We start from the raw sequence: 17,617 nt of genomic DNA on the forward strand, positions 1-17,617 counted from the left end.
ATAAAGGTAGGAATGGGAAGGAGAAAGAAAATATACAAGAGAGAGGGTTCAATAAAGCCAGAAGTTGAATCTTTGAAAAGATTTTAATAATTGACAGATCTCTGGCAAGAAAAAAGATAAGGCATGAATAAACGTTCTGAACGAAAAGGAGACATGGCTCTAGTTGTTGTGAAGCTTAAAACAGATATTTAGAGGATATGCATAACTTTATAGCCAACATTTGAAACTTAGATATAAGAGATAAAATCTTAGAAAATGGAACTGACCAAAACTTACTCAGGAAAACCTCAATAATGATACTATCATTAAAGAGACAATATGAATTTAAAATCTCCCCACAAAGAAAGCACCAGACTCAGGGCCTGTTTGTAGGTAAGTTCTATCACAGTTCAAGGAATGCACAATTCAAGTAGTACTGCCTACAGAATAGAAACATAGGAAATATTCCCTAATACATTTTGTGAGGCTAACATAACTCTTTTACCAAAGCCAGACATGGATAACAAGAAAGAAAAACTACAGGCCACAGAAACAAAAGTCTTAAAATATCAGCAAACTAAATCCAACCCTGTAGTAAAAAGACAATATATCATGACCAAGTTTGTTTTCATCTCAGGGATGCAAGACTGGTGAAATATCAGAAAATCAACTAATGTACTTAGCTACCTCGATGGATTAGAGAAGAAAAATCATATAATCATCTCATTGCAGCAAAAGAAAAAAGTTTTTCACCTGAAATTCCATTTCTAGTTATTTACTTTAGAGATACTCTTACGCATGTCCCAGGAGACAAACACAAGGATGTACATAGCAGCATTGAAAAAATAGACAAAACTGAAAAACAATTGAAGGTACATCAGCAGTGAAATGAATAAGTACCCCATGATCTATTTTTACCACAAAATACCACACAGCAGTGGAGATGAGTATAAGCTACACACATCAAGTTAGCTCCAAAGCGGAAAAATCACACAAGTCTTCATATATTATGACCATATAAAGCTGTAAGACAAGAAAAACTAAATAACGTATAATTTAGGAACACATGTATTGAGGTGCAACTCAAAGAAAGGCAGGTAGTGCTTAACATAAAATTCAGGACTGGTTACTGCAGGCTGGGAGGAGAGAGAGGCTGGGACTGGGGCTTCTGTGGGCCTGGCAATGCTCTGTTGCTTTTGTTTTAGTTCATTGACTTTTAAAGAGAGAGGAAGAGAGGGGGAGAGAGAGAGAAACATACATGTGAGAGTGAAACACTGATCGGCTGCCTTCTCCACCCCCCTACCGGGAACGGAACTGGCACCCTTTTCTGGCGTGGGCAATGCCCAACCAACTGAGCCACACCTGTGGGCCTGGAGCTACACCTGCGGGCCTGGAGCCCAGGTGTTCACTTCGTTATCGGTCTTTAAACTGTACATAAACATTCATAACTTTTTATATGCTCCTTATTTCACAAAAGTAAATAAATAAAAGTAGAGGTAAGTGGATGTTGTCTATTTAGGAGAAGCAGGCTTGAGGCCATTTCTGCCAGCAGCAGCTCACCCGGCTGGCAGATTTCCCCGGCAGCGGGGGCGGGGAGCTGCTCTCCGGTCCTCCGTTTCCCGGCGGCGACCGACGGAGCTCCGAGCTACCACAGGCGGAGGGCCGGGCGCCTGGCGGTGGCCACAGACTTTGTTTCTTAACCGAAGAGCTGAGTGGTGACAGCTGTACAATATTGTGATGTAATTAATGCCACTTGAATCGTACACTTAAGAATGGTTAAAATGACACATTTCATGTGATAGATGTTTTACTACAATTTTAAAAAGGAAACAAATCGAGAAGTAGGAGATAGAAGGCAGGGCCAGATATTAGGTGTGAACGAGTTGTAAAGCAGATAAAGATTTTAATATGCCAACACAATCTCGGTTTTGAATAAAATCCTTTTTAAGATATTAAGTATTGAATACTACCAAAAAAAAAAAAAAAAAGTTTACAGATAGTGTGAAAGGCAAGCCTGACTGCTTAGTACCTAGTTAGAAGTTAGGCTTGAGGTGCTGCGGAAAGGCCTCTGGCCTGTGGAAGAGGCTTCTGGAATAAGTTTCGCCGTAACGCTGACGGGCGTTTAAGAATCTGTTCAGCTTAGCTGGTAAGCTAACTAAATGGCTGTGACACAGCTTGTTTGAAACCATACTTCAAATATCATCAGAACCTGCTTATAAGTTATTTATTATATGGCTATGTTTTGGTAAAAAAAAAAAAAAAAAAGAGTTTTATTGTAAGGACGTGTGATTTATGCATCTATCTTTTCCCAAAAGCCTGTTATCAAAGAAAAACTGTTATTCTGTGCTGCCAAATGGAATGAAAGTGCCATCAATGGGAGACACGAAGAGTATTCTAAGGGGGGCTTACTAGGCAGATTCAAAGGATGCCTGAGGCTGCTTGGGCTGAGCCCTGGGCCTCCCGCCTCCCTGCTGTGTCCTCGAGGCCCAGCGGGTGTGCCACCAAACCCCAGGGACAGGCCCTGCCCATGACGGGGAAGCTCAGGCTGTGCAGTGCGCAACTCCAGGGACATTGTTCACAAACCTCTGATAAGAATGACACTCCCCGGAGCCCGGCAACACAGGGGTCCCACCCACGGGTATGTGATACCCAGCGAGGAACTACCCAAATGTCACAGGAGAAATACTCCTCCAGGAACCTTAATTATATCAAAACATAAGTAATACAAGATATTTTTATATTGATATGAAGATGGCTCTATTTTGTGTATATATATGGGATTCGATATAAGATTCACATCGGCTAAAATATCAGACTTCCAAGAACCTTCATACTTTCTGTGGATCACTCAGGGTTACATTCCCAGATCCCTGGGATTAGCCTCTGCTACATCTGTGAAACAGGTATTGATTCTCTGACATATAGAGGATAATAAACTCTCGCTATAAATAAAAAATGATTACTGATTGTCATGCTTCTCAGTGCAACTAGAATGAATCTGGGCACCCAGAGTTTAGCACGTGACTTTACAGAGCTATTCTAGGATCATAAAGAGTTGGAAAGGTTAAATGCTAAAATCACACTTTCTTTAGTGGCTATGTTAAACCTACTGTAAAAACTGATGCTGGTCATATCAAAAATAATATTAGCTGTTTATATTTTGTTGAGTTCTGCTATTATTCATTTGGCATTGATAATTATTTAAATTCATCTTGCTAACTGGAAAGAAAATTATTTTTGCAAATGACACATCTTGAATTAAAAATCTTTTAAATACAAACCAGGTATATTGTCACACAATGAAAAACCATGCAACCCATAAACTCACAAAACTTACAAAATAATAGGTACATACTGATAACATATTTATAAAAAACATGCAACTACATGCATAAAAAAGTACTAAAAGGACATGCACCCAAATATTGAAATGTTTATCTTTGAATGAAAGTTCTTTTTTTTCCCTTTTTTGTGCTTTTCTGTATTTTCCAAATTTCTTGCATTTAGCATTTTTTACTTTGGTAATTAAAAACCTGTAATTAAACAAGTGAATATGAGCCAGATATTGGAGCTGTTTTTGGACAGGAAAACGTAAATACAATTATACCTGTGAATAAGACGTCTCCACCATCTAAGGTTGCACTTTCATCTTTCATCTCCACTACATTGAGCTGAAGTTTTTCCAACGCTTCTTTCATCATGTCAACCTGTTGAAAATGATGACTCAGATTAATATCTTACCATTTTCTAAAGGAAAATCAATCACCTAAAACTTCTGAACACTGAATCATGCTCCCATGTGCAAACACACACACACACGTGCACATACACACACCCCACCTTGTGCATATATGAATCAAAGTTTGGACCAGCGATGGTCATTTTAAGAGAAAAATTATCTATTAGAAATTGTCCATTTTGTCCCCTTGTAGCTTAAGCTTAAGTTAATATTACAGTCCCTCCCTTTATCTATTGAATGGCTAATTAGTTAAAGACACTGTTGGAAGAGTGGCTACTTAGGACACAGTTGGAATAGTGACTAGTTTGGGCACATGAGTCAAGAAAGGTGAGAGGCAGAACAGCCAATCCTCCTACCCTTGCGAGAAAGTACAAGATTTAATTTAAAATGTTAAGTAAGTCAGTAAGAATTGCACACAGACAGAATAATATGTGGAATATCAATGACAATAACCAGTACCTTGAAATCTTGGCACATAGGACAGTCATTGTTTTCTACTAAAATATTTTCTAAAACTGTCAGAACATTTAAGGCTTCTCTGTAAATTTGAACTGTTATTTAAATTCAACCTAGGTCCTTAGAGGTGATTAATAAATACAATAATTGCAATCAAACCAAAGAATACTTGAAACTGAATTTCAGGGACTTTCTCTAATTCCAGGCTCTCGTCTCAAGCACAGAGATATTCTGGGCTAAACTAGGGAATACTTTTAGTGGGTTTACTTTAATACAAGAAAACAATTTAAGGCATAACAAATGCCCTTTGGAATTCACAATTCAATTCAAGTCCTTCCAGTGGCTCGATAAAACAATTTAAATATTTCTGAAGGTCTGTATAACCTTTAACATGGTCAAGACATACATGAAGACATGAATAGCTAAGGGAAAAACGAGAGATCACATGACACTGGGAAAAGCAGGTAGCTCTCCCAAAATACATGCCCAGTTCACACAGTGAATTGTCAATGAAGAGTTTAGGAGACATAAATATATAGCAGAATCACCTCTAAAGTAATAAAAATATGGAAATACTTTTGACAACAAGCCTGACATTCATGCAGTTAAAAAAAAAAAGGAGAAAGGATACAAAATAAAATAAATATATCATTTCATTCTTGTCCTGGAACTCACGTAAAAATTCCACAAACCAGAGTGACTCAGAACAATAAAAAATTATTTCCATGGATGCGATGGTCTTAATGTTGTAATAAATACATCTAGTGACCTTTTTTTAACAGCGGGATAGGTTTTGCTGTGTAACAGGAAGTGGAAAATCATTGCTATAGCATAAAAAAGAAGCAAAAACAACATTTACCATGACTCGCTGGGCAGCAGTGAACCTAGGAAAACACACAACTGTTTCCTTCTGGCATCCGCCTCTGTGTCTACGGAAAATTCATTCAGCTCAGAGAGACCATGAGAACTGAGCTAGTGCTACCTTTTGTTTCTATGACGAACGCTACTGCTTCTGCTATAACACCATTTCAAAGATTACTCTCAATTCAGCAGTGACATGTTTTGGTGTGAAAAGTTTACATGTAATATCTCAACGCAGGAACTTTATCCAACTCTTAAGAGTTTAAAGAGAACAGAAGTAGGGTGGCCAGCATATACCGGTTTCAGAAACACTGTATTTCTTTAAAAGTCCCATGTCTTTCAAATTAAAATTTTAGAGAATAAAATGCTTGTGTTTTTTTTAAAAGTTAAAACAGCTGCACTGACATTAAAAAACTGGCTTCTGTGCAAGGCCAGTATTCCCCCCCTTTGAAATATTCAGTCACATCTATATAAACAAAGTCATCAGTGTAGGTCCACACCGCAAACACCGATGCTGCCTGCCATGTTATTTTCAGAGCAAGGGTATGGACAAAAAAAATTTTTTTTTAAAGCATCAAGTAAACAGTTTTGAGAATGGCAGGACCATATGGCATCGAGTCAGCAATGCTAGGCCCGGGGGGACTTCTGGAGAAGAAACGAGAGCTGCCGAGCTGGAGGCTGCCCACAGAGAACCCTTGACACGGGGGCTCCACGAAGCAGGCAACTCAGCTGCAAAAGGCCGTGTCGCCCCGACACGCGGACCCATAGCAAGCCAGCTCCTCTGGCAGTTAGACACTAAAGGTGACCTGGCCAGGTGGCTCAGATGGTTGGAGCGCTGTCCCATACACCAGAAGGTTTCGGGTTCAAGTCCTGGTCAGGGCCCATGCCTAAGTTGAGGATTCGATCCCCGCTTGGGGCATGTACCGGAGGTGGCCGATCGATGTTTCTCTCTTTCTCTCCCCTCCTCTCTCTCTAAATTCAATAAATACATCCTTGGGTGAGGTTAAAAAAACACACCAAACACTAAACATAGCTATAGAAGTGGGAATTTTTGCAGGAAAAGATCCAAACCGTCAAGAAACTGCCCATTCTGTGGTTACATAATCATGGTTAATGTTCACTTATTAACTTTCAAGAGAGAAAAAAAAAGACCAAACAACATGTCAGAACAAACAATATTAATGCCAAAGGCTGAGTTGAATGGGTCAGTTTAGCCCATGAAATTAGAAATAAAAAGGGTAAGTTAGAGAAACAATCTTAATTTAAAAATTAGCCATGTAATTTTCACCCTCTGTTCTACAAGATTTACAAGACATTTCTTCCTTTCCTTTTCACTCGACATGCTGTGTTTCATCTTTTCATTTTACACTCGTATTTCTTTTTACCCATCTTTTCTCCTCCCACCCTTTGTTACAGATTCTATTCCTGGCCACAGTGGGTTCAGATGACCTCTGCTACTTCCATTCACCCAGCTCACACATCTTTCTTGCAAGAGCTGGTACCAGTTTCGAGGTAATTATCTTTTCTTTTTCTTCTTAACTACCCCCTTTTTTTTTCTGGAGTACTAATGTCCAAAAATGTGGAGTTACTGGTTACACACTCACAGTCCCTCCACTGGGAATGTCTGTGTAGTGTAGTGTTATGCTCAAGGGCGTGGGATTCAAATCTCCACTCTCCTACTTACTAGTCAAGTGACCTTAGGTTGTTGAACTTTTTGAACTTCAGTTTTCTCGTTGCTAACCTGGGTGGTTGGTCATAGCGGTACCAACTTCCTAGGCTACTCCTGACTATTAAATACATGTAAAGCACTTAGTACCTAGTAATTACTCAATAAACATTAGATATGTCTTTTATTATTTTGATGAATACCAGCTTGTGTGCACCCAGTGACAAATACTTATACTATGAAACTGACCCACAAGAGAAAACTGTATCTTTTTCTTTTTACATTTGGACAAATTTCTTATGTTTTACCACCCCATGACAGATCCCATCTGCTTCTCAGTGAATTAAAATGGCAGTCTTTGCTGCAAAGCCAATGTAAAGTTAGAGCACAAACACTGAGGATACATTTAAATTTAAATCATTCAATTTGATTTCCTTCCAGTTCCTGGAAGCTGTCAAGCCATGTGGTAGATTTCTTGTATCTCTCTGCTTTGAAATAGCCCCTGGAGGTAGTCCATAAGGTGGGAAGTGGGCCTGAATGGTAAGATGTCCTGCAGGACTCAAAAGAGCATCAGCCAAGATGATGTAGCGTGATTACAGTTATAAAGGCATTGCCACTCTAAAGGACGCAGTCGAAAGAATCCCCCCCTTCTTAATGCCTAGTCTCCTTTTCTTATGTTTTCTGTTCTGCTCTCTGCTTTCTGTCTTCGTGGCTCTCATTTTTGTCCATATCTGTCCTATAGTGTTTACATTATCATCATCCTGTCTTCTCATTTCACTCCTTTTGGGTTCTCATGGGGAACAAAAAGAACTGGGGATTTAAATACAAGTTCTGTTACTTATGAGCTATGTGACTTGGGATGAGTTAACCTTTTTTTTTTCTTTTTAAAAATGTTTTCATTGACTTGAGAGGGAAACAGAGAGACCGGGGGGGGGGGGTAGAAAGAAAGGGAGAGAAAGAGACTTGGATCTGTTCGCCTCCCATGTGCACCCCAACTGGGGATCAAACCTGGGTTATGGTTTGCGGAACCTGGGTTATGTGCCCTGACCGAGAATCGAACTGGTGACTTTTTAGTGCATGGAAAGATGCTCAACCAACTGAGTCACACTGGTCAGGGCAGGAAGAGTTAACCTTCTTGAGCCTTGGTTTCCAAATCCAAAAATGGAATAATGTTTTCTCTCTAACAGGGATTATGCGGGTAACAAATAAGCTAAGACATGAAAAGCGCCTCGTTCAGCACCTGGCACATTATGATCAAACCAGTAGTTGCTAAAAACAAGCAATCAAACAAACCAGTAGTTGCTGATATTATTATGCCCTAAATCAACTCCGTGCTTGGCTTGGATTATCTTTCAAAAAGAAATAGAAGATAAAAACATACCATTTACAGCATTAAATAAAACATCTTTTGATCCCAACTCTCCCATTCTTCTTGCAAAACTTTCCCAGAAACAAAACACCAAAACAAATATAAAACCTTATACATTTATTATTGGGAAGCTATATATATAATAGCTTATAATAGGCCATACTTAGTTTAATACTCTATTTAGATGCCAACATTGTCCAGTTGGCCCTGTCCAAAGTTGACTGTGCTGCATATTTTAAACAATGCGTACTTTGAATGTTGTGAATGTTCTCATGGGGCCTATTGAGCAGTCTGTGCTGAGGTTCCATTAAGAATCTGCACCAACTTCTGTTTGCCAAACTGCTTTCCTTTCGCTGCTTTTGCTCAATTAGCTGCCAGAGGTTATGACTACAAATGAGGCCCTGGGCACTGGCCTGTCTGCAGCTGATGTGTCTCGGTCACTGGCAGTTCTGCCCGGCGCTGGGAGCTGCGCCATCACCATCACCACTAGGTTTTCAATATCATTTAAATGTTCTGAGTCCCTTTTAACCCATCATATTGTCAGAGCTTTAAAATTATATTCTTATCTAGCTCTAAAGATATGAATAGCAACACAGCTTGCTGGTAGTGAGGTGGTTTCACTTTCTCAGCTTGTTCCTGATTTTGCTTTGCCTTTAGAGTTGTGTGACATGCAGATCATGCTGAGGAAGCCAGTCAAGAAGCTGAGGTAATGTGTCTAGAATGTCAAAGGGCAGCTGGCTTGGGACTTGCTGGTGCATCCAAGTTACACTGCGTTGTCCTGGTCACACTCAAAATACCATGCCTCATTTGTTAACCAGCACATCCTTGCTCCTGCGGCCACTTGGACCTGTATACACTTGGCTCATTTTATAATAATACTTAATACCCATCACATGCTTTCATATATATTTTGTCATTTGATCAACATTTCAGTTCAATAAACATTTAGTAGATGCCAACGTTTTTTTAACCAGGCTACAAAGATCAAAAAAACAAACAAAGCGCCCACAAAACCATAGTCCCTGTCTGTGAGAAGTTAACAATCTAGTGGGCAGATATACCTTATGAACAGACAGTGATCATAAAATGAAATATTTGTTGTGATGTTGACAATAACTCCAAAAGGTAGGGTGGGTAGGCATTAGTATACCCATTTTACATGGGTGAACTGCGGCTAAGGGAGGGTCACTGACTTGCTGAGTCAAGTCTCTGGTGCCCAGGCCCATGTTCATTTTCACCGCACTGTGTAATTATGATTCTCCCGAGGCCTCATCATAGAGCACAGCCTCATCAGAACTGGAGCTCACACCTTCTGTTTTCCAACTCTGTACATTTAATTCCACTGGGTATTACAAGATCCTGTGCCAAGATAATTTTGGATTCCATGATATCTTCATATCAGAGACAGCCTGCGTATTAATTACCACCCTTCAACTGTGGGATGCTTCAGGTCTGTGTTCAAGGAAAGTTCAGTGGTACATTCCTTAACTTCTCCTCATGGGCTGGTTAAATTACTAAAACTAACCAAAACTACCAAAAAAAAAAAAAAAAAGAATCAAAAGGAGGTTTAACATATTAAATGACTCAGTCTTAAAAATTCCTAAGTAAAAACATACTGGAATCCTCTTCTGAACTCCAATTTTAGGACTAAGCTCTTAGGAGGAATTCAGGTTAGCAACATAATAGCAAACATTAAGATGGTTTTCCTATGTGCCAGACACTCTACTAAGAACTCATATTTAATTTATCTAACCCTCATAATCTGATAAAACAAGTACAAACATTATTTCTGTTTCATAGATGAGAAAACTGAGGCAGGATTGTTGACTTGCTCAGGTTATTACAGCAGCAGAGCTGAGATCTCAGCTTAGAAAGCTGGGCTCTGAAGTTTGTGTTCCTCTTTTCTATACAATTTGTCACTATCAAAAAGACAGTCTAGCCCGGCTGGGAGTGGCTCAGCGGTTTAGTGTCGACCTAGGATCCAGGAGATCAGGGTTCGATTCCCGGTCAGGGCACATGCCCAGGTTGGGGGCTCGATCAATGACTCTCTTATCATTGACGTTTCTATCTCTCTCTCTCTCTCCCTCTCCTTTCCTCTCTCTGAAATCAATAAAGATATATTTAAAAAAAAAAAAAAAAGACAGTCTAGACATTAGACATGCACTATGCAGTCAAATGAGAATAAATGTTGGAATGATCCACAACACCTCTTGATTTATTTGTTTGAACAAAATGTTGACTCAGGCACTCTGAAGGAATGAAGGGGCAGAGGCTACAAATTGCAGCGATCTGCACCTAGGTTTGTTTATAAAGATCCTCAGTTTTGTTTTCCCAAGAATATACAAACTAAGGTTAATAAATTTTGGGATTCATTACTTCATCTTTCCAGTATCTCGATCAGATTATGAAAAGGAGTTATTTGTGGAAAAATCTTTAAACAGTCGACAATATATTTTAATTACAGTGAGATTACAAAAGCATATGGACTTGTAGACACGCTTAAAATCAAGACACTATACACACTGCAAACCAATCCAATTCATCTGGAAAAGTGAGAAAGGTTCCTACCACACTGGGAAGTATGGAGGCAGAATTCTAAGATGGTGCCCACGACTGCTACCCCCTGATGTACACGCTGTGTGCAAATCTCTCCCTTTGAGTGTGAGAAGAACCTGTAAATATGATACCACTCTTGTGATTAGGTTACATTTCATGGCACAGGTAAGATATTTTGCAGATGTAATTAAGGTTTCTAGTCAGTTGACTTAATCACAAGGGAGATTATCCTAGGTGGGCCTGACCTAATCAGGTGAGCTTTTCAAAGAGGGTTTAAAGGTCAGAGATGGAGGAAGTCAGAGAAATGTTCTACTGGTATGGGAGAAAGTAAACAACCATGTTGGGATCTGCCAAAGGAGGGGGCCCACAGGGCAGCCTCTAGGAACTGAGAATAACTCCCCATTGACAGTGAGCAAACAAACAAACAAACAAAAAAACCAGTGGCCTTCGTCCTACAATCACAAGAAACTGAATTTTGCCAACAACTTGAATGAGCTTGGAAGAGGATCTGAACTCCAGATGAGAACACAGCCCAGGTAACAACCATTTATGCCATGAGATAATAAATTGGTGGGGTTTTTAAGTTGCTGTGCTTATGGTAAGTTATTACATGGCAACAGAAAACCAATAAAGAAAGCCCAAATTTAAACAGATTTTAAAAAAGTATATGTAAAGGCCTTTTGTCAGAAGCAAAAATGTTGAACTAAACGTTCGTTTCCAAGTTGTTTGTTCAAAATACAGCTCAACGATTCTTAAGATGTCCCTAAGAAATTACCCAAAATACGATGTTTTAAATGACTTTGGGGTGCCAGACCCACCAACCTCTTAAATCTGTTATTTATTAAAATATTGTACAGTTATATTTTAAAATGCTGAAAACAGGTTGTAATATTGTTTTTTGGCTACAAACCTAATACATGCTCATAAAAATGAAAATGATGAAAGTACAAGGTGTCCCCCCAAAATATAAACACACTTTAACAACTGATTCTATTACATTTTGAAAATGAGATGTATTTTAATAAACATTGCCTTTATAATTATTCAAAATGTGTACACATTTTCTAGGGACACCCTGTATATATGTAAATGTGCCTTGAATCATCCCAATCTTATTCTTATTTTCATTCATTCAGTAAATAGAGTGTCTGTTGAGAATTAGACACCATGCTAGACAGTGGTCAGTGACCATAAAAAACAGACATGGCCTCTGCTGTCCAGTGGCCTTCGGGGGACATTATATATCACGATAAAGGCTTTGAAAGAAAGCAATAGTGTGCTTTGAGAAAAAAGAGGGGCACATGTTTCAAACGGTCAAAGAAGGTCACTTTTAGGAAGTAACATCTAAGCTAGGAAATCAAAATGTTAATAGCAGTTGTCTATTCCTGCTGGTGGGTCACCTGGAATTCTTCCTTAGAACTAGAAGGGATTTCTGGATGATACTCAGATCATAAGTGGCTCACCTTAGTCTATTAGAAAACGTAGTGAAGGGCTTCTTTATTAGAAAATTGGTCAATAGAACTGGAAATTATGTAATACATTAAAACCTGCAAAAGTTATTAGAGTCAAGTAAATGTCATTAATCCCGTAATCATTCTGGGAACTGGTGATATTTATAGGATGGTTAACATGTTTGAAAGTTTTATAACCACCTTCCTCATTTTCCTCTTAGTGAACTTTTGTAAGAATAACTGTTACATGAATAAGATCTCTTGAACCACTTCCCACAGACTATTAAATAAATATCCATCGCATTTTTTCCCATTGATTTTTTGGACTTCTAAACTTACTGGTCTATTTCTAGTGGCAAGTTCTAAAAACTAACTAGGATCCTGAGCATCTTGGTTTTCGTATTTGTAAGATGCGGGGGAAGAGCTTAAAAATGAGGTCACTTCCAGCTCTAGATTTCTGAGTTGGAGTCCCCAAAACAATTTTTGGCATTCATAAATGTGACTCTAACTGTAATTCTATCTCTTTCCCATAGAGTTTACTGAAAACATCCCAGACGATTATTCATGAGTAAAGTATTCTGGTGTTTAACCAAATTCAATCAGAAGGTATGTGAATGAGAGGAAGACAGGCAAACCCAAAAGTGGACCCAAAAATCCGAGGACGCGAATCCTCAGCGGTAAACCGAAGGATTCTGCTGCAGGAGAGAAAAACTGTATCTAGAAAACAAGGTGTGTAAGTATCAACTTCACACTAACTTATGCGACTTATGTGTGGGGTTTTTCTGAGTGACCCAAGGTGCTTCTCATTACCTGCCGACAGTGAGAATTATACCACACAGAGCACCCATGATGCCTACCCTGAGAGAACACAGATGCTTTGTTGCTAACCGCTGCGTACTTTCTCATACACAGTATAGTAGGGTTCATAACCTTTGGGCTCATCCTTACCTCATTCCCTGGGTCAACTGCGACCCGAGAAAGAAGGGTCTAACAAGCTCCAGGCTGGTGCCCTGGATTCAGCACTAAGTCGTTCTTCATGCTTCGTCCCACTCTAACCATATGCCTGGGCACTACTAGGGTTACTTTCACTGGAGCCCTGTTCTAATAATTTATCCCAGTCTCTTCCTATGAGTAGGGTGCTTCTCTGTGCTCTCCCTAAGGACCTGAGCATTGTTCTACAGCCCAACACTGTAGATGAGCTTCCCAGGTGCCCGCTATATGCAGGCGATCCTTGTCATCTCTTTCCATCTCCTCTACACAGAATCAGTATAACCAAGATCTGAGAATCCACCTTTTAACAACTCACGACACTGGCTTAACTAATCATCAATAATATTACGTAAAATTATTAAGTTCTTTCTAAGTGCCAAGTACTGTGCTAAGTGATTTTGCATGGATTGTCCCTTCAGGCGCCTCCTGGGCTAAATCGGTCATGGCATTTCTATCCCTCTTGCTAGGGACTGGTGCAAATGAGGTAATTTTGGCCACTGAGGGGAAGTCTGTTGAGAGGTTCCTGAAGGCATAGAGGTTCTTTTGGACATTGTCCTGCCTAAATATGTTACTTGGAACTGGCGCTTGGTCTGAGAACACAGCCATCGTCAAGGACGGCAGGGCAAAGAGATGGAAAGAACCTGGGACCTTGATGACGTTGTTGAGATGATGAATCAACCAACCATGGAGCCCCAGAGCTCTTAACACAGGGTGGGGTAAAGGCAGGGTTACAGCTGTGGATACGCGAAACAGACTTTATTCTTATATTATCATTAATTAATTATTGTATGATTTTCCATACAAACAACTGTAAACCTACTTTTGCCTGAACCTGTATATGAAATTTTTATTTCCTTCACTATTTTTGAGTTTTCTGTTAGCTGCAGCTAAAAGGAACTCATTTACTTATATAACCAAACTGACAAGCAGTATCCAGAGTCCATAACAACAGACCATATTGATTAAAACTCATTAAATCTGATGTAGAAACAACTATTAATGGAGGATTTCTATTTCTTTAGGAACACACTGTGACTTGCCATTCCACAAATTATACAGTGTGTAAGATGTGATTTGAACTAATAATACCTGCTATCCTGGCTGATAAAAATGTTGATCAAAAAATGTTGATCAAATGCCACTTATAACACTAAGATAAACCTGCTTACAGAAAACAGCAGATTGTAACTAATACGTTGTAAAGCCAAAAGCACCCCAAGAAGTGTTATACTCCTTAATTCTGTAGCTAAAGCACAAGGAGTGTAGCTCCGCCTGTCAGAGTTGGACAACGTTGCAATGCTCCTTTCTGAACCAGTGCTCAGATCTGGAGGACATGTGATCCGGAAGATTAGATAGAAATTCAGAAGGAAAACCAACGGGGCCAGAGTGCAAAGGAGAAATAAAAGCAGCTCTGAAGAAAACTGGGAAAGATCCCTCTCATTTTTTTGAGCAGGCATAACAAAGTTCTAGATGTTCAAAGGCCCCTCCATAGAGATGTAGCAGCAAGACAGGCTGGAAGAAGGCTGGAAGCAATGTTTAGTTTTTAAATAAGGAACAAGGCAGGAGCTGGGCTGGTCTTGTCACTCTTGCTGTATAATGTACTAATTCAAATGGTCCATTTCCTTGTCGATGATCATGATACAACACATGTATTGAGTGTCTAAGAACAACTGACATTCTGTCTCCAGAGAACAAATAAAAATACAATTTATCACCAAACACCAAATGAAAATAAGTGTCAACTGCTGAAAAGCCTGCAAAATTTAGTATTCTGAGAACTAGGGAAATGACAAATTTTAAACTAATTTTCCCGAAAGTAAAAAAGCATAAAAATTTGGTCTGTATGTCATCCAAAATAAGCACCAGATAGCTTGAGGTGTCCATAATTTTCTGTGAATTCAGAGAAGTTGCATGCAGCCATTTATAAAGGCAAACAGCTTTAAAGTATAAGAAATATTTTGTATGTTCAGTACACAATTAATACATTGTAGGCATTAAGCTGCCCTAGAGGCCTTCCAACATTCCCCTGTCCCCACCTAACTGCAGGCCCTGGCTGGGTTAGATATACCTTCTGTATGCTCCCATGTCCCCAAGGGTATTCTACTAATTAAAATTCTGGCGCCAGTAGGCTCTCCATATGTGTATTGAATGAAAAGCTGAAGAACTTTACAAGTTAGACATAATTTCTAGAAATGTTATAACAAACTTATGCATAAAGCAAAACTATCCACTTTGTTTAGCCAAAGCATAGTAACAAGGTGGGGTGACCTCTTCTAGAGAAGTCTTACAGCATTTCAAGGGTGAGCAGACGTCTTTATTTCTAAAGATCTCCATGTGAGAAAACTACCTTGGATCTAATCATCACAATAATCACTAACTGCCACTCTTCTCTTTACCTTCTCCAGTAATTTCATTCATTTACCTAGTCAATTGAGAAACATCTATTCAGCATTTTTAATATATTCGGTATTATTCTAGGCCATAGGAATACATTGGTGAAGAGAGACGATCCTTGTGTGTATTCTGGTGGGGATATGAATTCAGGAAGAGTACAAATGATACAGAATTTAGTAAACTAGCAAAAAGGGTGGGAATTTTAAATGTTGTCAAAGCCTCTGGAAGTTTGAAGGAGGTGAGTGACATGATCTAATTTACACAGACAATTCTGGCTAGCTGCATTGTGAAAATGGATTGGAAGACAAGAATGAAAGCAGGGAAATTAGTTAAGAGGCAATTGCGGTAGTCCAAATGAAAAACAACAGTGGCTTGGAAAAGAGTGACCATGGTAGAAGCAAATAATAGTGGTTCAGTCTGGGATGCGTTTTGAAGGAGAGTTGACAGCACTTGGTGATGGAGTAGATGTGGGGATGAAGGAAAGAAAGGAATCCAGGATGACTCAGATGTTTGTCTTGAGCAACTGGGTGAATGGTGGACCAATCTCTGATACAGATAAGGCAGAGGAAAGGAGCAAGTCTGGGGAGAAAATTCTAGAGTTCTGTTTGGCTCATGTTGAGTTTTAAATGCCTTGGAGATATTCAAAAGGAGAGATCAACACATTTGAATATATCAATCTAGATTTCTGGAGAGTAGTGAGAAATGGAAATATGATTTGGGAGTCAGCCCTGTCTGGGTGGCTCAGTTGGGTAGAGTGTTGTCCTGTACACCAAAAGTTTGCAGGTTCAGTTCTTGGTCAGGGCACACTCCTGGACAAGAGTGGTGATGAATGCTTGCTGTGCTCATTAGGTTGAGGGTTTGATCCCTGGTTGGGCGTGTACAGGAGGCAACCGATCCATTTATCTCTCTCACATTGATGTTTCTCTCTCTCTCCCTTCCTCTCTCTCTAAAAATCAATTTTAGAAAATCCTCGGGTGAAGATTAGAAAAAAAAAAGATCTGGGAGTCAATGACATAAAAAAAGTACATAAAACTTAGGGACATTAGAACTATCTCAAACTGCAGGAAGTGATGTAAAAAAATCTGTCTTTGACAATTCCTCCTAAAAGTATTTCAAGAAAGAGACTCCAGGATACATTTTTGGTCCATTGCTATTGCAAGGTATGGTGGCTGTTTGCAGCAATGGATGGAAACATCTCCCTTTGGCAGGAAAAAACTGCTTGGAGTAGATGTGGGGATGAATTATCACATTCATTATAATTGCACAGGTAAAAGGCCTGGAGACACATAAATGAATTGTAATAAACTTTCTGGATTTAATAGGTATGTGACGGGTTCAAGTGCTACTCCTTGCCAATTGCCTATACATTTTCTTCTTAAATTCAGTTTTGTGGATGCTATAAAACTACAGTAGTATATGATTTTGTTCTTTCAGAAATCATCAATTTGGAAATTGTAATCACTTGCCCAGGAGACAAGGTGAAGTTCATTAAGCAATTAAATAGGATAAGCAAGGCTATAGGAAGAGCAATCATCCAACATGTTTTAGATCATTCAGTCCAAAAATACACTCGCAGTACAGCACCATAGGACTGAATGAATGCTTGCTATGCTCATTAAAACACATCTCCTTATTCTAGTAGGTCCCCCAAAGATCTTGGCTCGGGGCCCTTCATCAGTATATCCTCAATGACATGCTAAACAGGAGTAAGGCTGTATTTCTTTAAAAAATATTATACTGCCCGGCTGGGCATGGCTCAGCGGTTGAGCGTTGACCTAGGATCCAGGCGATCAGGGTTCGATTCCTGGTCAGGGCACATGCCCGGGTTGCGGGCTCGATCCCCAGTGCGGGCCGTGCAGGAGGCAGCAGATCAATGACTCTCTCATCATCGATGTTTCTCTCTCTCTCCCTCTCCTTTCCTCTCTCTGAAATCAATGAAGATATATTATAAAAATAAAAAATATTATACTCACTAATTTTCCACCAATTGAAACATGCCTTCTCCACAACTGGTGCAAGTTGGTGCTTTTTTTTTTTTTTTTTTACTGCACCACCTTGTCTAGTGTTTCAACACAATATTCAGGATGGTTTTTAGAATGCTGGGATTGTTTTTTGGGAATGCTGGCTTTTATTTTTTCCTTCCTAGCCCTGGGTTT

At 39.4% G+C, this 17,617-nt stretch overlaps 1 protein-coding gene across 5 annotated transcripts in view; it reads right to left on the reverse strand.

The window, feature by feature from the left end:
• Positions 1–17,617, reverse strand: part of DDAH1 (dimethylarginine dimethylaminohydrolase 1) — a 124,809-nt gene that overhangs the window by 30,670 nt on the left and 76,522 nt on the right. For all 5 annotated transcript variants that reach the window (XM_081143787.1, XM_081143783.1, XM_081143784.1 and 2 more), the window contains exon 2: positions 3,587–3,686. In XM_081143787.1, the coding sequence (XP_080999913.1) occupies positions 3,587–3,680 (94 nt within the window). In that variant the 5' untranslated portion in view covers positions 3,681–3,686. The remainder of the gene's footprint in view (positions 1–3,586; positions 3,687–17,617) is intronic.

This window comes from Miniopterus schreibersii, assembly GCF_964146895.1.
Source record: "Miniopterus schreibersii genome assembly, chromosome: 8".
Taxonomy (NCBI): domain Eukaryota; kingdom Metazoa; phylum Chordata; class Mammalia; order Chiroptera; family Miniopteridae; genus Miniopterus; species Miniopterus schreibersii.